This window comes from Kryptolebias marmoratus, linkage group LG20, assembly GCF_001649575.2.
Source record: "Kryptolebias marmoratus isolate JLee-2015 linkage group LG20, ASM164957v2, whole genome shotgun sequence".
Classification (NCBI taxonomy): Eukaryota; Metazoa; Chordata; class Actinopteri; order Cyprinodontiformes; family Rivulidae; genus Kryptolebias; species Kryptolebias marmoratus.
Window position 1 is genome coordinate 12,127,859 of NC_051449.1, and position 21,550 is coordinate 12,149,408.

At 40.3% G+C, this 21,550-nt stretch overlaps 3 protein-coding genes across 5 annotated transcripts; 1 reads left to right on the forward strand and 2 right to left on the reverse strand.

Moving 5' to 3' along the window:
- Positions 1-36: 36 nt before the first annotated feature.
- Positions 37-3,655, reverse strand: LOC108239615 (ADP-ribosylation factor-like protein 14). The gene has a single exon (XM_017422420.3). It carries the CDS (start codon positions 1,237-1,239, stop codon positions 544-546), a length of 696 nt encoding a protein of 231 aa, XP_017277909.2. The 5' UTR covers positions 1,240-3,655; the 3' UTR covers positions 37-543.
- Positions 3,656-5,450: 1,795 nt separating this feature from the next.
- Positions 5,451-15,951, reverse strand: LOC108239671 (protein phosphatase 1L). 2 transcript variants are annotated; one of them, XM_017422548.3, is made up of 5 exons: positions 15,582-15,951; positions 14,996-15,329; positions 10,712-10,886; positions 8,777-8,938; positions 5,451-8,541 (listed from the first exon to the last, which is right to left on the reverse strand). In XM_017422548.3, the coding sequence occupies exons 2-5, from the start codon at positions 15,221-15,223 to the stop codon at positions 8,186-8,188; spliced, it is 921 nt and encodes a 306-aa protein (XP_017278037.1). In that variant the 5' UTR covers positions 15,224-15,329; positions 15,582-15,951; the 3' UTR covers positions 5,451-8,185. The 2 variants fall into 2 exon arrangements, with proteins under 2 accessions (XP_017278037.1, XP_017278036.1); XM_017422547.3 differs by having other exon boundaries at positions 14,996-15,951.
- Positions 15,952-16,558: 607 nt separating this feature from the next.
- On the forward strand, positions 16,559-20,409 carry LOC108239593 (inner ear-specific collagen-like). 2 transcript variants are annotated; one of them, XM_025007272.2, is made up of 6 exons: positions 16,559-17,436; positions 17,748-17,842; positions 18,286-18,762; positions 18,846-18,926; positions 19,061-19,132; positions 19,297-20,409. In XM_025007272.2, exons 3-6 carry the CDS (start codon positions 18,303-18,305, stop codon positions 20,193-20,195), a joined length of 1,512 nt encoding a protein of 503 aa, XP_024863040.1. In that variant the 5' UTR covers positions 16,559-17,436; positions 17,748-17,842; positions 18,286-18,302; the 3' UTR covers positions 20,196-20,409. The 2 variants fall into 2 exon arrangements, with proteins under 2 accessions (XP_024863040.1, XP_017277883.1); XM_017422394.3 differs by having other exon boundaries at positions 16,559-17,842.
- Positions 20,410-21,550: the final 1,141 nt, after the last annotated feature.

Below are 21,550 nucleotides of genomic sequence, written 5' to 3' on the forward strand. Positions count from 1 at the left end.
AACATACGCACGTGGTAGTTGGCAGCTGGTCACAAGTTTGGCTTACAAATGTTTAATTTAAGACACATCAATATCAGACAAAAAAAGTGCAGATTTGTTTCTTACTTCTTGATACATGTTTTACAAGTCTTCATGACCTGCAATGAGTACCTTAATTTACTGGATAAGTTAACATAAAAACATCTTGTCTACAATTCAGAAGACGAATACACGTTTATATTATTATTGTATTATGAATGTATTTTATCCAAATGAAAAATTATATAGTCCCAAATGTACCATCCTAAAATAATTGTACTTGATGCTTGTCCTTTTGAACAAACACGTCCACTGTGGTGATATGTAACTCACTAACTCCTGACTGCCTTGTATTTGCAGGATTACAACATCTTGCTTCACGAACTCCGCAAGATCCACAGCTCAATGGAAGTTTATCTTAATTAAACCAGGTAAAACCACCACTTATGGTTGGCAAGAGTTAGTTTCAGAGTGTATTCATAGTTTAAACCTGTTTCCCCACAAATTAACTTAAATAAATGAAGCTCATTGTCTGCTGCTCGATCGAAGGTAGTGCACCTTTTCTTTGATATTGTCCTTCACAGCCTCCGAGGGGAGTTTGACCATTTGGACCACTTTCCTAAAGGCCTCCTCGACTCCAACTCCCGTCGACGCGGAGCAGGGCTGGACGAACCAGTCCCGACCCGAGCACACCTTCCTCAGGTTGAACTTGTCCTTCAGCTCCGTGACGGTCAGCGCGCCGCTCACGTCCTGCTTGTTGGCGAGCAGGACGAGCGGGCAGCCGCGCAGCTGCTCGCTCCGGAGCGTCTTCTCCAGCTCCCTGCGCGCCTCCTCCAGGCGCCTCCGGTCCGCGGCGTCCACCACGAACACCACGGCCGCGGCGTTCTGGTGGTAGTCCTGCCAGTGTTCGCGCATCTTCCCCTGACCCCCGACGTCCCACAGGGTCACGGCGATGGGCTTCCTGTTCTTCCGGGCCTCCAGCATTTCCACGTTGAAGCCGATGGTCGGCACGGTGCTGACGCTCACCTTGTGCTTCAGTTTGTAGAGGAGTGTCGATTTCCCGGCGTTATCCAGACCGAGAAGAAGAACATGGACTTGTGGCTGTTTTGATATCAGGTGGCCCATGGCGGAGTGGATACAGAGAAGTGGCGCAGTCACTTCTCCCAAGTTTGGACGCAGTGTTTGCTCAGTGCGCTGCCCGGAGTTTAATAGATAAGCCATTAGCTCCACACTGAGCTGCAATTTACTGTACTCAGATAGGGAGTCACACCAGAGGGCAAAGTTTGCTTCCAAGCATATCTCTTTTTATTGAGTTACACTATGTTGCTTTAGCACTATAAAATTATTAGACAGGTGCAGAGGATATTGACACAGATTCTGGCAGGTGGAGTCACCAGCTCTGCAAGAATCTGCCCCCCGCCTATAAAGAAAACGAGCAGAGAATAAACATTAACAAAGTGTTTCCGGTTAGAATGACTCTTCATTATGACGGATTATTCCAGTAATTTTCAAGGCGTTTGCTCTTTAGTTAAAAGGTGACACACAGATTCTGGCAGGCTTAGTCACCCCCCTCACAATCGGTGCCGCCACCCCGCCCAAAAATGGACAGAATAAATAACATGAGGGTTTCAGGTTAGAAAAAACTCTCATCGTGGCTGATTATTTTCCTGGGGGGGACACAGCTTCTGACAGATGGGGTCACCACCTCTGAAACAATCTGTCTCTCTACCCACACGCACACACACACCGACCAAAATGAACAGAAAAAAGTAACATAAAGATGTTTCAGATTAGAAACGAGCCTCCTCATTGTCGCTGATTATTACAGTAATTATGTCTCTAAGTTCACTTGACTATGGCAGCCAATTTGAATTAGTTTGCATCCAAAGTTTGATCATTTGTAGATGTACGTTCATTCAGTGGTTCATGAAGTATTTTGCTAATAGATAGACACACGAACACGCGCACACACACACATACAAAGACACGGAAAACCAAACAAATATTCATCTTCATCTTTCAGCGGCGGGCGATCACAATAAACTGATAAAACACGTGCTCTCAGTTTAACATCTCTTTTAATCAACTATGATGCCAGCAATAACAATAAAATACATTGTTGGCCGTTCTTCTTTAGCACAGTAGAGTTATATTTTGTATGACAGTATCTGACCGTCACTGGAGAGGCAACATGCGCATGCGCCTGCCAAAAAAATCCTGTTCATTTAAACATTTTCTCTAAAAAAACAACCAACACGTCGTTTTCAAATATTAAGTATCAGGTGGATGTACAGCATAGCCACTGCCGGGCATGTTTTTAAAAACAAATCTTTTTTTACATTCTCATCAACATAGAGAGAGAGAAAACAAAGCATTTTCTTTCTTTCCTTTTATTTTTTCATCTAAAACAAAGTGGGTCACTGACCCCAAGGTATCACATGACAATTGCCATTACTAAAATATATAAATAAATCAATAAATAAATACAACAGTAGAAAACAATGGAATTGAATATCAACAAAGAAAAACAAAAGAAAGGGAACTGTTGAAAAAAATAAATCAATAAATCAAGATTTGTTGAGTTTGTACTGAAACTCATTAAATCAAAGTGGTTTATCCAACACAGTAAGATCCTCTCTATCATTTATTTTTCTTTTTTCATGCTTTTTATTTTTTTTTATAGCAATTTAAATCAAGCATGTGTCTATCATATCTTGCCAAGTTAAACACAAGTGCTCATGTCATTGGAAAACCAACACAATGTAGCAAAACAAGAGTCTCTGTTGTGTGCTCACTGTGTGACTCTCAGCGTGTTCTCCTCAGTCTGACCCTGGATGTATGAATATTTCACGGAGTTTCAATCGATCAGTTGTAATGATCTGCCCAGTCAGCTCCTCAGTGTCACAGTCATTTTTAGTTCACTCCAGCTCCTCACGCTGCAGTGGGATGAGCCAAGCGAACCTAAATATCACCTGCTGCTCTGAAGATGCCGGGTGAGGGCCACAGAAAGCAACCAGTCACAACTCGACTGATTCTTTGTGATTAATTCATCGGGACTTTTCAAGAAAACTCATTTTTCCTGTCAAGTCCTGGTCCATTTCTCGCTCGGTTTTACCCACACTCCACCCGTTGGGTTGTCCATCACGTACACCAGTCCCTCGGTGTCACGGCGACTTGGGGGCCAAGAGTGAGGTGCTGCCTTCTCTGGGTTCCAGGTGGAAGGAGGATGAATGCAGCTGGCTGGGAGGGTCACCTTCTTCTGAAAGTGCACAACAGAAGTCGAGGTAGAGCATGCATCCGTTTTCGGGCACACGTCCTCGGTGACTGCGCGATGGAAAATGACGCGAGCTTCCACCGAGGATCTGGAGCTGTGCTGTCCCATGCTGTTCGGTGATTCAAATGATTCCTCTGCAAGATCCAAAATGAAAAGCGTTCACTAGTTTGGCACGAGTCTCTCCCTGTCGCCTGAATAATCTTGCCGCCTGGCTTATATGTCATCGAAATAAACAGAGTAAAGGGTTCCAGTAAGAGTGAAGTGTGACGCATTTTGCTTTTAGGGTCATCAGAGGACCAAAGTGAGAGTATTGGACATCTGAATCAGCTCATGTTTGAGCTATTCTGAGCCTCCCCACCTGCTGCATGCCATCCCTGTCCTTGAATAGCTTTGTGGAGAGAGGAGGGGTTTCGACTTGTGCAGCAGGGCTGAGTTGTTTTGCAGGGATGTTATGGAGAAGGAGCTATTTCTGACCGAGCTGTTTCCTCCCTTTGGTCACACCACCTCAGTCTTTGTGACCCTTTGGTGCTGGACAGAATGATTCACAACAAGCAGCTTATTGTGGCTTAAAAAGAGAACACAACTGGTTTGAATTCCTGAAGAGGTGGCAATAAGGACTTCAATACCTGTTTATAGCTTCCCTCTGTTTCCGTTTGTTGTGCTCATGAGCAAAGCATTTTAGACTCAGGTGCTACAGGAGAGCTGTCCAGCAAGATGTGTAAAAATAAAAAAGGATTTAGCTTGTGAAGAAACATTAAACATACAAATCATTCAAACTGATCTACCTGCATATTAGTTATCAAAATGAAGTTTCAGTCGATATACTAGAAACTAAAAGGAGATATACAGTGTATACAGTACTATGCCAAAGTCTTAAAACCATCCTTCAGCTCTTTATATTTTTTAAGGAATCAGACTTCATTGTAATCTTGGTATTCACTCAAAGCTCAATAGTTTTTCTGGATTTTAGAAGGTTTTTTAAAGTTTTTCGTAGGATTTTGGCCGCCTTTCAGTCATTTTTAATCCAGTACCTTACCATTCTTGGGGGATTTTGTTGTTATTGTTGTTCAAGCCACTAAATTCTCACCCACAAGTGATTAGGGCATAAAATATTTAAACATAAGACTCTTAATCTTAAGAGAGGAACCAGTGTTGTCAACACATAACAGAAAAGTTAGCAAAGGTCCAAGACACTTTGTAACCTGAAGCCTGGTACAAATTTGTTCCCACGTTTTGTTTTGTTTTTTGTTTAATCTATGACAAATAGCAAAGGTAACGCAGCTTGACACATAAATGAGTATTTTAGCACCAAAAGGTTGATTCTCAAAGGGCTTTTACCTAAAAACTTGTCATACAGTGGATGATCAATGAAAGATCAAGCATCAGATACTGTTTTTCTGCTGTAGACAGTTTTGTAGACCTGATATTTCTTCTTTTTTCCTCCACTTATCAACTTACCTAAATTTTTAAACAGACAATATACTGTCAAGTTAAAAGCCATGTAATGAGATAAATTACAAGCAGCCAATACATTTAATTGAAATAGATAAATAAAGTGATCAAAGTACATTTACAGGTTTCGGAAATAAGAGGCAACTAAAATAAATTAAAAGTCTTGCATTCCTTGAAGGAGTGCATATCCCCAGTTATCTGTCATACTACAGATTTAGACTAAGACTATCTGATGTTGAGAAATAACATGAAAAGAGTTGTAGCTGTTTTGGTCAAACCTTGAAAGTAGCATTATGAAGAATTTCATGCAATACTGCAAGATGTTCCACTTAGTTGTTGCTGACTCTCAGGTTCTACCACATCACATTTTAGCTAACTATTTGTTCATTTGACTGAGTTACAGGCATTTTGAGGTTGATTAATGTTGATTAAGACTGAATAGGATTGACTTCATAATTTAATTATTTGTAGGTGTGCATCTAATTATTATTTTCTGAAAGTTTCATTGAATTTCTCCCATGGTTTATGAGGTATCGTGCCAACAGACAAACACATGCACACACAGTCACAAGCAAAAACATTATTGTCTGCCCTTGCCTTTTGGTGATAAGTGATAATTGTACAGTTCATAATTCATCCAAAAATAATTTCATAGTTTTTCATGCTGAAGATCTGCTCGGTGTCAATCACGAACTGGTTCTCGCAGTTAAAACTGCATTTTTTATTGTAAACCTCTGCTCATGTACAGAAGGACAGAAAGTGAATACAGTATGCTGATTTGGCATTCTGCCAGAGACATCCAAAAACTCAACAATAAATAAGGCATTAGGTAAATAATTTCAAACAGAATGTCATTGTTGCGCTGAGCTGATGAAAAGTCATGGTACACAGTGGTAGGGGTTGAAGGGAGATTAGTCGTAAATCAACTATGGTTTACTGGAACGTTCTCTGATTTGTTGCTGCTGTCCATGATGTCAGTTGTATTGCTTCATGAGCATATCATATTTCTGAGTACAAGCATTCTGCAGTGTGGAGTCCACGATGAGTCATTCTTCCGACTTGTATACTTTCCAGGTAAGAGGCTTTAGTGTCCTATGACAAGCATTGTAAATACTTTTTTTTTGAATTAAAATGGAAAAGCCAAAGCACATGCCCCACCACAGATAGAGAGAAACCACTTTGAAGGAACAGTTCAGTTTGGATCCGTTACATTATAGAGTGGTGCCTTTCAGGTTGTAAATCAAGCTTTACATACATTAAAACTGTCTTGCATTACTGACAGTCTTACTATTGGTTGATATGTAAGGATTACCATTCAAAATTCATGAGCATTTTGTATAGGTGCTTTTTTTCAGCACTCTGTGTGTGCATACACTAGTTATGCATTTTGCCTTGGCATTTCACCCTCAAGGTTCCATCTGAGTATCATCCACCTTCTGCATACTTGAAATGTGGCTTTGAAAATGAAGTTTTAGCCTAAAAAAAATAAAAAAAATATCACAAAAACCTCACAAACCACATTGCCAAAAGAAAACAAAACATTTACAAAGAAACCCATTTGCACTGATGATCTGAGCTCCTAATGCAGTTATTGGTCAGTTCCAGGAACATTAGGTACATTCACATAAACGAGAACCAATCGATCATATGCTCAGAAATCGACAGTCATTTCATAAGTGGAATAATTTCTTTGCATTTTAGATTAGAATAATAGCATGCACACTGAGCATATCTGAATCTGTAGAATCTCCTTTAACTCATGCCGTATAAAAATGCTGAAAACTATTCCTATTTCTTTTGTGTCCGATTTTGAACAATGATTTACTACTTGCAAAAAAATTCAAACATAGAATATGGCTTTACTGTCATTCCTGTTCTCACATTTCATGACTGTCCTCTTTCACTATTTAACGCCTGCTGCCAAAGGTGACGATGTTTTTGTCTGTTTGTGTGTTTGTCTGTAGCCTTAGCAACGTATCTCATGAGGATGGATTTTAATAAAACTCTCAAAATGTAATCACTGGGTGCACATCTACTATTCATTAACTTTAGCAGTCAACCCAATTCAAGATGGCCGCCACAACTAATCAACATTAACCAACACAACATGGTTATAAATCAGCCAATTTTACAGATATTGAGCTCAAATTTGATGTGGCAGTAGCTGAGCGTCTGCCCCAATACGTGCTCAGAGCACTATACACTGAACTTTGGCATTAACTCTTGCCATCAATACTGTCTGTTTGCAAAATATCTCTTAAACCACTGGGCAGATTTTAATAATACTCTCAGTAAGTAATTACTGGCTGTGCATCGATAACTAATTAACTTTTGGAGTCACCTCATTTAAAGATTGTTTTCATATCTTATCAGCCTTAGTATACACACGAATGGCTATACCTCAGTGAACTTCACAGATACTGAGCTAAAAGTTGGTATGGTAGTAGCTGAGAGTCATTCACAACACATTCCAAGCACTAACAGATCACACAGGCTCAGGTGAGATCTCGTAATGTTGAATAATTTCAAGGTTTGACCAAAACGGCTACAACTTTGTCATTTCTCAGTATACGATGATTTTAGTCTAAAACTCTAGCACGAAAGGCAGCGGGCGACGTGCATTCCTTCAAGAAATGCCAGATCTTTGATTACATACTCATTTTGGAAGACAGTTTAAAATTTTAGTAAAATGTATGTCACCTAAAAGTAAAATAAGTTCAGTCGGACTTGTAACTCTCTCTGACTGACTTCTTATTACCGCTGTGGTGCTCATGTTTAAAATCCATCAGATCCAGCATGAATTCAAGCTGAGCAACAGCTGGAACTATCAACACTTAACGGGCAGCATTCAAGTATGCAGGGGGTGAGTGTTTTAAACTCAAAAAGTTAAGATTTTGGGTACAGGATTGTTTCAAGTTAATCCCAGATATGGATCTTGCTGGAGCCTTTGTATATCTCACAAATTATTCCTGATCGAAAGTGAACAATTATTCAGTGCATTGTCAAACTGCAGCAAGCTGAATGGTGATTTTTGCAGTTGCATTTTCAGCACCTTTCCTGTAATTGCACAGTAGTTCTTGCGCAGGCACAACTTGAAGCCTCCTCTAAAAAATAAGAATGACCAGTGTATTTGTATCGGTCATTTGCATCTATATTAAACAGTAGTAAAGTAATCACAGTCTGACACGTGCTGGTTAGGAGAAAAATTCATCCTTTTTTTTTTCTTTTTTTTTTGCAGTTGTTTTTAGGAATTGATCATTCAAACAGAAAAAAAAAATGGTTATGGTATCTGTTTAAAAGTCATTTACTCAATCAAATGTCATAAGGTCATTTTTACACTTGTTAACAAGTGTGTGTGTGTGTGTATATATGCTTGTATGTGTGTGCGCTTATCCATAGTACAGTCTTCAGTGTACACACTGTTAGCTCCAATTCCCTGACCTATTCACTGGCCTTGCTGCTCCCCCCAGCCCCACTTTTAAACTTCACCACCATGACTGTGATGTTGTCGGGGCAGCCACGGTAGAAAGACTGGAGGACGATGCTCTTGGCGCCAAAGTGAGGCTCGTCCAGACGCTCGCGAACAAACCGCACTGCCTCCTCGTTACTGAAGGCGTCCCACAGGCCATCGGATGCCAGGATCATGAACTCCGGCTGCAGCTTGTCCAGGTCAAAGGTCATGATATCGGGCTCGGGAATGACGACGTTGAGGTTCTTCAGTGGGTAGTCTCCCAGGGAGCGGGACATGGCAAGGATTCCCTGAACTCTCCAGGATCCATTAAAACTAATGAATCCTCCTACAAGTAAAAGAAAAAAATACAAAAATGTTAAGCTATTAATCAAACATAGCTCAAACCATTAATGTGTGGCTGTTGTTTTCACTAGACTGTATTTCAGATGCTGCACAATGTGAAAAGGTACTATTCCACATTTCACCTACAGATGGCAGCAAAGGAACTTCAAAATCTGAGGTAAGTGTGGTGCAGGTGCAAAGTCTGGATGCCTTTGAATGCTGTTGGCCTCAGTATTTACCTGCCCTTTTGATCCTCTTGCGCTCTTTAAGCTGATACGGTTTGTGGTCATGTGAGAGTGCAACAGCGTTCCCATCTTTGTCACACAATACCCCCCGAGAGTCTCCAACATTGGCCACTGTGAGCTCTCGGTCCGACAGCAGCGCCACCAGGCAGGTCGTACCTGAGCAGACCATTTAAAGAACTTATTCACATACAGATTAAGACTTTCTTATTAAAGTTCAAAAATACATTGAAATAAATAGCTTTTATCAACCACCCAAACATTTAAAAACACACAGTAAGGACACTCAATCCATCTAGAAAATTTCATCAGTTTTGTTTACTCCAGCACCATATTTTAAATCTGATCATCACTGCTTTGTTTAAACTTCCCAAAAATGAGGATATGGGAAATGATTTTCATTTATTTATTTTTTCAATGACCACTCAGTTATATATTCACGTGTTTAAGAGATGTAAGCAAAACTCAAACTTGATGCCAACAACATACTTTCTACATGTTGTGAAAATGGCAGACAGAAATAATGCAATCTTTTCTCAGTAGATGAGCCAAAGAGGAAGCTGTTTCTCATCTCTGTGCGGAAACTCCGATGCATCGTTTGGACACAAGTTCAGCTCAGATGAACAAACAGACAGATGACGTTCTGGCGTCAGATAATCCTATAATTGACGTTGCTTTTTTAAAAGGAAGACTTTGAATCCCACACTGCAAAGACGAAGACAAAGTCACTCGTAATGAATGACACTAGCGCTCACGACGTGCGTGTGATTAATGCGGATTAAAGTTTCAGAGAGACATGTGCCACAATCGAGGAGCTGTCGTTTCCTGGCAAGCCTGTGGTTATTTGAGCAGGACAGAGTTTGACCTCATTCTACATGACAGATCTGTCTCCTACTGAAAATTAAAAGTGCACCTTGAAGGGGTGGATAAACACACGGCAGATACAGACTGACGACTTGCAGCAGGAATCAACACAAATTGAACCTGCTGTTCCTAAACAATTAAAAGTGTAATCCTAGAGAAATTTGGTGCAACTTGATAGCAAATTCTCCTTTATCCTAACTCTGTTTTTGGCATCAAATTCTAGATTTATTCATGCATAAAGTAAATAAATTACCAGTAAAGCTGTTAGGTAGAAATTGTATTAATTTACAAATAACAACATACTTACTATAATATTACAGCAATAATAATGCCTAATTTAGTTAACTTTTTTAGGCTTTAAAATAAGCTCTTTGTATCAAGTTGTGTTGTTTTGTGGTGGGGAAAGATTTGACAGTGCAAATCTTCCATTGTGATTTTAAACTGCTGATGTGACACAGCAGCAGACTGTAAACAACTGATACACAATAGTAGGCAAAAAACCCTGCCTTTTCAATGACAGGTGTAATAATATCCACCAAGAGATCAATCCAAAACTGGTTTCCTGACTCATAAATAAGTAAATGTGCAGCAGCATAAAGTTACAAAGTCGTGAAATTAGTTATTCTGACTTCCCTTTAGCAGATTTTCAGGCGGATTGTAAGAAAGCTATCCATCTAATAGGTCATTCTCAGCTTTGGTATAGAGAAAAGATGGGATTTTATCTGATCCCCTGCATGCAGATAACACAACAAATACAAAAAGTGGCATAATGGAAGGTATTATTTCAATTTATATATTTGAACTGAGATTAGGCAACAGCAAAACTCATGCAATTGCTAGCTTTTAGGCTAAAATATGTGTCACAAGTAGAAAGGACAAAGCAGAACCAGTGTCTGGATAATTGTGAGTTTAATTTGTGAGGAATGCATTTTTACGTCAAATCCCTGCGGGTTCCTGTAAGTTCACAAAGCTCCCGTTCAGCTCCACCTTAAATATTTACGGCGGCCTCCTTTCTCGCTCTGCTCGTGTTTGTATGTTTACTTCCTCCCGCCCTCCCCCCGTCCTGACCTGCTTCATCATGGTTGGCAGAGAGCTTGTCCAGCATCTCGCGGTCCACAGCCAGGATGCGCTGCTCGAGGATGCTGGCGTACGAGACAGCGCCGTCTCTCTTCTCCCTCTCAAAGGCCTGCAGATGCTGCTTCAGAGACTCGGGCAGGTGGGCCTTTGCATAGTCAGCTGCAGCCTGGGGCGGGCAGGAAGTCAAGAAGATCACGGACAAAACCATTAGACAAATGAAAGAAGAAGAAGAAACCTCAGAGGCACGATGCAAGGCTGCTTCTGGCACTGATGCTATTAAGTAAGCTCAGATATTTATGCCATACTTTTTGTCATTAATATGCAAACAAAAGCAAGAGATTTGCATGACTTGTATTTTATTTAGCACAACTTCCTCCCAGTAAAGCAAATAAATAAATTTCAGCTATCACCACTACTGCAGTAGACTCTTGCACAGCAGCAAATACAGCATGCAACTTATGAAAATAGTTGACTTTCTGTAAAAATAAGCACTATTTTTCACTATAAAGCAACTTTGAATCAAATGTTTTTGAGTTATGTTTAAAAAGCTCACTTATAAAACCAAATTTAATGACGTGTCATCTGAATAAACAGCTGTCATCAACTAAACACTGTATTTACAGTGGTGTTTGTGTGTTTAAACTCAATCATTTTTGGGGGCATTTTTTTGCTGTAAAATCCACCTAGACATATAATTTTTTTAGAATTTAGTAGCATAATTCAGAGGAGAGCCATGTTGACCTAAATGCACCATGATGCTGCCACAACTATGTTGCACAAATGGAAAAAGGGTTCTCACGATAAACTGCAGTGTTTGTCTTTCTTCAATCAAAATGCTTTATTTTTTTTCGCCAACTGTTGACAGAATCTTCCAGCTTGTCCATATGTTCATCAGCAAACTGCAAATGGCCACCTTTTCAAATTAAAAGCATCTTACTGTGATTTTCTTCTAAATAACTGCTGTTCAGTTAACACAAACCAATATTGACATTTACTTTGTCTAATTTGTTAGGTAATTTGGTTTATTTTAGCTTTCCTTCAGGATTTTTTGCAAAAACTGTGTTTTACTTTAGACTTATTTTTGAAGAAATATGGAAAATTGATTGATACAAAGAAAACACAAACTTTCAATACTAACCTGCCTTACCGTAAACTGGTAATTTCCCTAATGTGTTCATTACATCACCCTAATCTGGTGTATATACTGTATGTGCATAATCAAAACCTTTCCCTTCCTCCCAATAATTACAAGAGTTTTAGCGAATGTTAAAAGCAGCTGTTTCTATCCTATAATCCTGTTTGACAGGACTGAAATAAATGTGGTGCAATACAGCTTTAATTTAGAAAAATGCTGTTTTTAGTTACACAAACCAGGTGTTCTGTGCTGAATTATTGAACAACCTCATAATTCCCCTTCCCACAGCCCTCCTCCTCCTCCAGCCTTCATTTATTTGCTTTTTTCCTTATTTCTTCTGCCAGAAGTTCCATTAAACTGATGTAGTTTATTCAAATCTTAAACAGGAGAAGTTTTTCTACCTTTAATGATCACATTCTTAGTCCTGCCTCGTGATGCAGCATCGTGATTCAGCTGTTTACGTGATCTTGTGTGAAATTTGAATGTTCAGTTTAGTATTTAAACACTTTTTGGGGGTATAATTATGCAATACGCTGCAAAGCAAAGGCACAAACTAATGCAGAGAAACGGCAGCTAATTGTCACAAAAAAAATTGTGCAAAGGTTTTAAACGTTAATGCCATATTACAGTCATACATAAAAGCACCTGTTTTCCTCAACACAATGACTGATTGAGTTCACAGATGAGTAGGAAAGGCACTTCAGCTAAAAACAACTATAATTCCATTTAGAATGTTTTTCATGAAGAATATGTGACTGCAAATGAATAAATGTGTTGCTTAAATGCAAAGGTGTGTGATGAAGAAGTGAAACACTGCAAGGTTATGAGCAAAAAATAATATTTTAAAAAAATCTTGCCTATCAGAACTGGGGACATAATGCTTTGGGGCTTTTTGCTTTCCCTCTCTTCCCCCAACCCTTCTCTTCTGAAAAGATAATTGAACACTAATTTAACTGAACAGACTGGCAGTTTGAGTTAGAGTAAAATAGCTTCAAGGGTAAATTTTAATTTGCAGTAAAAAGCAACATCGTAAGATTGGCTTTGCAGCTTTACTGCATTTTATAAATGTGCATGAGTTTGTATCAATTTACATTTTGACTCCCCAACTATACGGGAGTGCCGTAAAAACCCAGAAGTCTCACTGACTGCAGTGAACCTTTCTGACAAATTACTCACATCTCATCCACCAGTGGATTACTTTACATTTGTGTTTCAGGCAGACTCCAGGAAAAAAATAAAAATAAATAAAGTTGTGCTCATGAGACAGAGTGTTTCATTTCAGGATGAAGTTTAACGACCTTAATAAAGTTGCAGCACATGTCAGAGTGACCCGGCCCACTGTGTTTAACAGCGCCACTATGTTTGCTCACGTGAGATAAGTGGATAAATATAGAACAATAAACGGGACAAACAAGTAAACACGAGTGAACATAAACATGTAGATGTGTTAATTTAACGGAAGAAAAGAATAAATATCCCAGGAGAGGCAGCAAAAAAAAAATGAGGACGAAAGATATCGGGACAGACAGGAAGAATAAATGCTTGTTTGTTCATTAAGAAAAATAAATAAAGTTAAAGCATTTCAGTTGCATGTTGACTGGATTTCCCACCCGTCTCAATTCCCAAACTAAACTAAACTTAGTAGATGTACCAGTTGAACATAGCAGGTTCAAGTTTTAAAAAAAAGACAGTACTAATCTATATTCTCTCACATTTCACTCTAAAGTTAACACATTACGCTAAGAACTGTTGAATAGGATTTTCATCCCAAACTATCCAAACATGCTGCAAAATTATGACTCAGAGCTGAATTTATGGACTCTGGAGGAAAGCAAGAATGAAAACAGTGCATGAGCTGTTGTGGCTCGGGAGGAAGAGCAGCAAGCAGAATGCTGGCACTTCCTCATCTCACCTACGTCATACTCTACCAGTAGGTGAATTTGAGTGATGAACGTGACAATAAAAAACTATTTAAATGCAGTCTGCCATCTTTTAAAGTCTCATACCATACAGGTATTTTCTGACTCTGATTTAAAATGCATCAACTTCTGTGATGGCACAAGTCAGTAAATGCATCTCATGAGTCATTTCGATGACAAATCTCTATAAACAGATATTTGCAAAGAAACATAATCTGTAGGCAGCTGGTGAATTTTTTTTTTTAATTTCATTTTGTGCTGGAAGCTCTCTGTACCTGCAGGTGAAGTAGTACTGCCCCGTATATTTGACTGGGTATTGTTTTCATGGATTAGCATTGCTGGGGAGCAAAAAAACACAATAGAACACAACGACTTAACTTTTCAAAAAGCAAATAAAACATGAAGTTTTGTTTATAGACTGTTTGTTATTTGAATACCTGCTGGACAGACTGAAAGTTTCAAGGTAACTGGGCATTGTCCCCCAAAACTGAAAGCTGCTCTAAATATTGTCCTACAGTTTCAGGCAATGAAACCCAAACGGTTCTTACTTTTTCCTACGCAGGAGGACAACGTATTTATTGATAATGTAAAAATCAGCTAGGAACGGGGAAGTCATCTTACTTGTTTTCTGTCTAATTCTAATCAAGCGGACTCCTTAAGTTTTAAGTTTCACCATGTTTTCTCGGGACAAAGTAATAAATAAACTGCAGGGGTTGAACTTAAAGTCATGCAATTAATCCTTATCATTCAGAGAGGTCATAAACAACCTCTGAGGGACAGATGGTGTCCATGACAAGTCCTCAGGCACCCATGAGAAACCAGTGACCCCTGACAGCACAGGGAGTGGAGGAGAGAGACACAAAGAACACACACACACACACACACACACAAAGCTCTTTGTTATGAATCTCAAGTCAACTCTGAATGGCAGAGGGACTGTGGAGGTGTTAACACAAGAGAATAGGTGTTTGAAAAGAGTTTTTCATCAGGGAAAATACAATCTCTGATCTATATTTTTATTGTCTTTGTTGTATTTTTCAGCATATGCCCACAGCAACAACAACAACAAAAATGACTGTTTCTGTGTCTGGGTTCATTGGAGATGCTGAGACCTCTCACAGAAGCAGGACTGACTGCAGTTAAACCAAATGCAGTGAAATTTAAAAAAAAAAAAAAGGAAGGGGGGGGGGGCTGCGTTAGTCTGTCTCCATGCCAGCCTACCTCTCCCCCGTGCCCATCGAAGATCGCGAATATGGAAGGGTGGCTCTTGTTGGCGATGTCGGTGAGCACCTCGAAGCGGTCCTCCATGTGGTCCCTCCTGCCCTGTATGGAGTACACGGCCACGTTGTTGTTCTTGGACTCCCACGTCTTGGAGAACTCCGCGTCCAGCACGCTGAGGCCTCCGAGGCGGTCATTCTGCATCATCTCCGCCACTTTCCCCTTCACCATCTTCACGGCATCCCGGCTGGACTTGACGATGGTCTTCACCTCGTCGGTGTGGAAGAAATAGCTCCACAGCGCCAGACTGATGCACAACAGGAACAACGTCTCCGGCCTGAGAAGAAAATAACGCATGATCCGACCCAGAAGAGACAAGAGCGTCATTGTGTCTCCTATCATCACACGCAACCAAACTGCAGTCTTTGACTCCCCTCCCTTTTTTTTCTTTCTTTTTTTTTTTTTTTTTCTTTAGCACACTTCACTCCATCCGCTTTGCGGGACTATGATGAACAAACAAAATCGATTCACTATCAAGATGGGAGACGGAAACATTTAAAATGCTCCTCCGGGGTGCTGCTTTTTCTACCTTCTCCGAGCGCATTTACGCACTGCTGCTTTGGCTGAGGAGCGCGGGGCACGAACAGGCCACTGTGTCAGTCTCTCTGTCCGATGGCTCGGTCCTATCCACGGATCTCTGAGCGGCTGCGGGAGGATTTTTCCGAGGGCTGCGCCGATCGTCCACAACCCATCGTAGGACAAGCGATTCTGGGGGGGTGGAGGGGGTTAGACCCGCGCCGAAACGAGACACACAGGAAACGCCGGAAGGGAGGAGAGTTGGAGCTGTCCTCCTTCACCGCTGTTGACCCCTTTTTCTTCTATGTGTCTATTCAGCCTCCGCATCAATAGAATATTTTTTTACACACACACACACACGCTTCCATTTTTCATGTGTCAAACCTTTAGGAGGCAATGAGGGCCGGACCGGAAGTGAGACACATATGACCTAATAAAGCAACACGCTAAACGCAAAAGATAGGCTGTTTTTAAGGGAGTGCTTTTATTTTGAAAGTCAATAGTGGAAATGAGTCGTTCGATGCGCAGCTTGACCCCGACTCTATTGTAGTAGATGTTGACAAGAGTGCGCAGCTGCAAACTCCAGCGAAATGCTGGCCCAGTGGCTGTGACTGCGGAATTAAAATATGTCATATAGCAGGTTAGGGTGTTTATAATCTAAGACCATCCACAGATTATCCGATTATATCTACAAACTATGAATATACTTGTAAATGTGAGATATTTCATTGCCCGTGAAACCGAGCTTTGAATAATAAAATCTATTATTTTCATTATTCTTTCAGCTGTTCCCTTTTTTCAGAGGTCGCCACAGTCAGCAAACTCACCTGAAAAATTTGGCAATTGTTTTACGCCAGATGCAACCTGAACTCAAACCTGCTCCCACAGCCCTCTGAGTAATATAATATAATATAATATAATATAATATAATATAATATAATATAATATAATATAATATAATATAATATAATATAATTTTCTGCAAAAATGCAGTATTGATGCTGAATGTAGGCACCAGCTCCCGAGACGAGACCCGGAATGGAGAAGCGGGTAAAGAAAATGGATGGATGGATGCTGAGTGTTGACTGACTTTGCTCAGATCAAAAACCAAAAGCTTAGCAAAGCAAAGCAACAGGTAAAAGTTACAACACTAGCTAAAAGCTAAGACCAATAAAACAGTAGAGACAAGCTACAATTAGCAAAACAACAAAAGAAAATTTATTAATTTTGTTATTCCTATCTTTGAAAGAAGAACTAAATATATTGTATCCATGTATATCTTTTACAACAATCTAAAAAAAAGTTACAACAACCATTCAGTCAACATTAAAAATCAATTTTCCATTAAGAAATTAGTGTAAATTTGTATTATTGTCCATAAAAATTGCTTTCCAAAGACATCCCAAACAGTTTTATCAACTACTGGTGAATGACTGCTGTTGATCTGAAACTATTCAAGGGATCTGAAGTCACTTGTGCTTCCAGACTTTATGGTCAAAAGGGTGCAGGTTACTAGAGAGGTAATTTCCCAGTACCCCAATGAGTTGGTTACCATTTTTACAAGTAGATAAAGTATGCAGAAGCGCCAGGAATATTTGTGCATGCAGTTTTATGTTAATGTCAGCAAACAGCCAACACACATTCTGAGACATGTGAGCTTACTTCATTGATACTAGGTTTCCATATTGGGTTTACTGCACTCTTTAGGTGTATGAGATCAAGGAGGTAAATGGTTGGATCAGTGTTGCCATGCCACTTGTTTGAGGACATTGATCTTCCTCCCACTGGGTGTATGGTAATCTATTTTTCTGCTTTGAAGTGCAGCCAAACGGTGTGATTTGTACCATTCATACTGAGCAACTTTGAAGGTGCACGTTATTCCTTCCTAACAATGTGTTTGTGTTTATAAACAGAATGTGCCTGAACATATATGTCATTGTAATGTCATCCATTTTTCCTGTTTGTGACAAAAGCAAGTTTGTGTTAAAGGTGACATTTTAGTAGTATATGCTGTGTATTTTTAATGCCAGACAAAGAAGAAAGTCTTTCTTTGTATGCAATCTGCTTTATTCCATATCCCTTGAGAGTCACACAATCTGTTCTTGCAAGCCTACCTACCTCATGATAACCCCCAGTGTTTTCTTGCCTTTGTTCTTTCATTGGTTTTGATGTGCTTAAGTTGGGCTATAAGAGCAATAAAAAGACGGCTGTCAACAGCACTGGTCTCTACTTGGATGGGATGGAGTGAAGAATCAGCGCCGTCGTTATCAGAAGGTAAAACACTTGTTGCTCTTTATTTAATCCCATTTTCTAATAAAACAATTCAGATTTCTAAAATGTGAGATAAACTTAAAATTGTAATTTATTGATATATTTAAACTTTCACTTAACAGACACAAGCACATGAACAGTATTTAAAAGTTTTCACTGACCAACTCAATTACCAAGCGATAAACGAATTCAAACTTTGATACTTTAAAAAAAATAGAGATGTATATTTACATGTTATTTACATCAGTCTTTCTTTTAATATAGTACTGATTGTTGCAGTTTTCAAGGAAAATCTGTTAATTTTTGTTAAAAACAAACTCCCAACTCTCTAAGGATGTTATTTTTCCTGTTCATGATGCGCCAATAATTTTCATTAGAGATTAGAGGATAGATCTTCAATGTTATGAAGGTTAAAGACCAATCCTTTACCTTCTGCTTTCCAACAGATTAATGTACTTTCAACATGCCATCCTGTGATCTCATCATCCTGACCATTCTCCTCTGGACCCTGATGGTTGTCCTGGCATTTGGTGGCAAAACTACACATTGGCCCAAAACCCAGAGCACCGACGAGCCGCCACTAGCTGAGAGTGGTGGAGTGGGTGGAGGTAGAAAGTTTGGACAGATCATCAACACAACCCCACCGTCCCCTTCCAGCAGCCTATACACAGATGAAACTACAGAGCTTCTGATGGAGGCGTACTCTCTGTCCCCAACAAACAGCAGCGCCTACCAAGGCGACGTTTACCCCAATGAATTCCACACAGGTGCAATAGGCCCGCCCGACAACAATGGAAGCTACTCTCTTGACTACAATGAATGCTTCTTCAACTTTTGTGAGTGCTGTCCACCCGAAAAAGGCCCCATGGGGCCCCCTGGAGAAAGAGGGCCACAGGGACTACCGGGAGAAAGGGGCCTTCCCGGTAAGATAGAATGGCATTGTTTGGAAAAAAATGTTTATGGAGGTCAAAACTAATCTTCCTATCTTCAATTATTGCTTTTTCAGGGCTACCAGGAGAAAAGGGAGAGATTGGATCTCTAGGACCAGCTGGATTACCTGGAGCAAAGGGACCCAATGGTAGCAAAGGTACAGCACAAGCTAACAGGAGGAGACTTCTTCTGTGTCAACTTCAGAATTCCTCTCTCTGGTTTTGCAAAATTTTATTTTGTGCCATTCCCCTACTTTCTCCACTTGTTTATGTTTTATCCATACTTCTACAGGTGACAAAGGTGATCAAGGCCCTGTGAGTCCACCTGGGGCCCCAGGGATGCCGGGGAAACCTGGAGAAAAAGGTCTGCAGTTTCTTACAAAACTTATAGTTGATAGACATATCAAAAGACACAAAACCATCTCATTAAAAGAATAAAGGCATCTTATAAAATGTAAAAAATGAAGAGCATTCTGATGATAAATCTTTCTCCTTTTGTACATAATGTCTACTGTACATCTACTACAGGTGATCTGGGCTCCAAAGGAGACAAAGGTGATCGTGGCTTCAGTGGGATGAAAGGGGACCCAGGAGACAAAGGACAGCCGGGGCTCAATGGGACTAAGGGTAGCACTGGGCCCATGGGCCCCCCAGGGATAGTTGGGATAAAGGGTCAGAAAGGTGAACAGGGGTTTACAGGTGAATGCTTTTTGGGTCCGAAAGGAGAGAAAGGTGACGTGGGTGAGCGTGGGCTCCCTGGTTCACAAGGTGAGATGGGCTCTCCAGGAACCAATGGAACTGATGGTGCAAAGGGAGAAAAGGGGCCACCAGGAGTGAAGGGGGATGCTGGTGTGAGAGGGCCACCAGGTCTAAGGGGTTTGGCAGGCATGAGGGGAGAGAGGGGAGCAAAAGGTGTGCGTGGCCCTCGCGGCCCTAAAGGCTTTCCAGGTGAGAGTTTGGAACAGGTTAACTCTGCTTTCAGTGTGGGGTTGTTCCCCAGCAGGTCATTCCCCCCGCCTGGCCTGCCTGTGAAGTTTGATAAGGTGTTTTACAATGGGGAGGGCCACTGGGACCCAGGCGTTCATAAGTTCAACGTCACATACTCAGGAGTCTACGTGTTCACCTATCACATCACTGTGCGCAACCGGCCGTTGCGTGCCGCCTTGGTGGTTAACGGGATACGGAAGACGAGGACACGAGATTCCCTGTATGGCCAGGACATCGATCAGGCATCCAACTTTGTGCTGCTGCAGCTGAATGAAGGAGACCAGGTGTGGCTGGAGACACTGAGGGACTGGAATGGAGTTTATTCCAGCAGCGAGGATGACAGCACTTTCTCTGGCTTCCTGCTTTATCCAGACTCAAAGAAAAAAGCTGATGTTTTGAAAAAACGCGTAAATGTCTCTGCTGTTGGGCTTCTTAACTAATCTTTTAGCTCCCTGTAGATATTGGACCCTCAGCCTAATGCTCTTCTCTGCTAAATTAATGTGATTCAGCTAAATGTTGCTGCTCAGATTTGCTCTGCTGGTATATTGTGCTGTATTCAATCCAAGTGCTTTGCTTGCTTTACTGTATTTAAACATGGAGGGTTCTCTATTATTAGGTATATACAATGTTTTAGTTTTTGACAATGCAATAAATTCACACTGCTTGAAAAAGAATTACTCTTAAATTTTATTTATTTGAAACTGAGTTATTTACCTATTTATTATCATCAGCCACTGAAGGTAAAAGGTGATTCTGTTTTTGCCTGTGTGTGTGTGTTCATTTGTCCCATCTTAGCAAAATATCTCACAAAGTGGATGAAGCATTCAGAAAGTAATCATTGGATGTACATCTATGCCTGATTAACTCTTGGATTCACTCCAATTTAAGATGGTTGCCAGAGCTAAGCCACCTTAAATGGCTACAACTCAGCCAATATTAGAGATAATGGCCTAAAATGTGATGTGTTAGTAGCTAAGATTCATCCCCAGCAGGTACTCTGAGAGCTACTTTTGGCATAAAATCTGTTTTTAAAACTTTGCCATTAACTACTGGAGTCAATTGTCTTTGCCTGTTAGTGAACCTTCATGAAGCACAGGACCACCAATTAAAAAAAAAAACTTTCAGTATTTTTGGATATACATCTACAACTGATTCACTTCTGGAGTCAATGCAATTTATATGGACGTTACAGCCAACTGACCTTGTTTGTATACACTGTGTGATACTTTTTACTTAAAACGTTGGCAGTGACTGTTAGAGTCAGCTATGTTTGTTTTTTAGCAAAATATCTCATGAACCACTGAACAAATATTTATGAAACTCATAGAAAGTGATGCTTGGAAGTTCATCTCCAACTGCTGAAACTTTATAGTTAATCTCTACAGCTAATTAACATTAGCCAACACAAAAATGGCTATAATTCAGTCAGTTTTACAGATATTGAGCCTAAATTTGTTGTGGTAGTAGTCGAGAGTCTTCAACACATACTCTGAGTATTAACACAACTTCCAACATCTCTCAATATTGCATGAGAGCACAAAATATCCTTACATGGATTGACATGGCTGTAGCTCCTGTCATTTTCATCTGAAGATGATGTCAGTTTATAACTCAGGTATGGAAGGTGAGCAACATGCTGGGCCTTTAGTTTTGTGAAGCATTTGCTACTTTAGCAAAGATTGTGCAGCTCAATCTCAGTGAATCAGATTCAAGTTTGGAGGCAGGTCATAAATTTGGGCTCCACTAGAGGGCGTAATATGCTCAGGTTTTGCAAAGAGCCTATAATCAGGAATTG

Coding starts and splice junctions, on each gene's coding strand:
- LOC108239593 (XM_017422394.3), top strand. CDS start 18,303: ATGCCATCCTGTGATCTCATCATCCTGACCATTCTCCTCTGGACCCTG. Junction 18,927..19,060: donor GGGACCCAATGGTAGCAAAG/GTACAGCACAAG, acceptor ATACTTCTACAG/GTGACAAAGGTGATCAAGGC. Junction 19,133..19,296: donor GGGGAAACCTGGAGAAAAAG/GTCTGCAGTTTC, acceptor CATCTACTACAG/GTGATCTGGGCTCCAAAGGA.
- LOC108239615 (XM_017422420.3), bottom strand. CDS start 1,239: ATGGCTTATCTATTAAACTCCGGGCAGCGCACTGAGCAAACACTGCGT.
- LOC108239671 (XM_017422547.3), bottom strand. CDS start 15,394: ATGATAGGAGACACAATGACGCTCTTGTCTCTTCTGGGTCGGATCATG. Junction 8,939..10,711: donor TGCCAACCATGATGAAGCAG/GTCAGGACGGGG, acceptor TGGTCTGCTCAG/GTACGACCTGCCTGGTGGCG. Junction 8,542..8,776: donor CAAGAGGATCAAAAGGGCAG/GTAAATACTGAG, acceptor TTTTACTTGTAG/GAGGATTCATTAGTTTTAAT.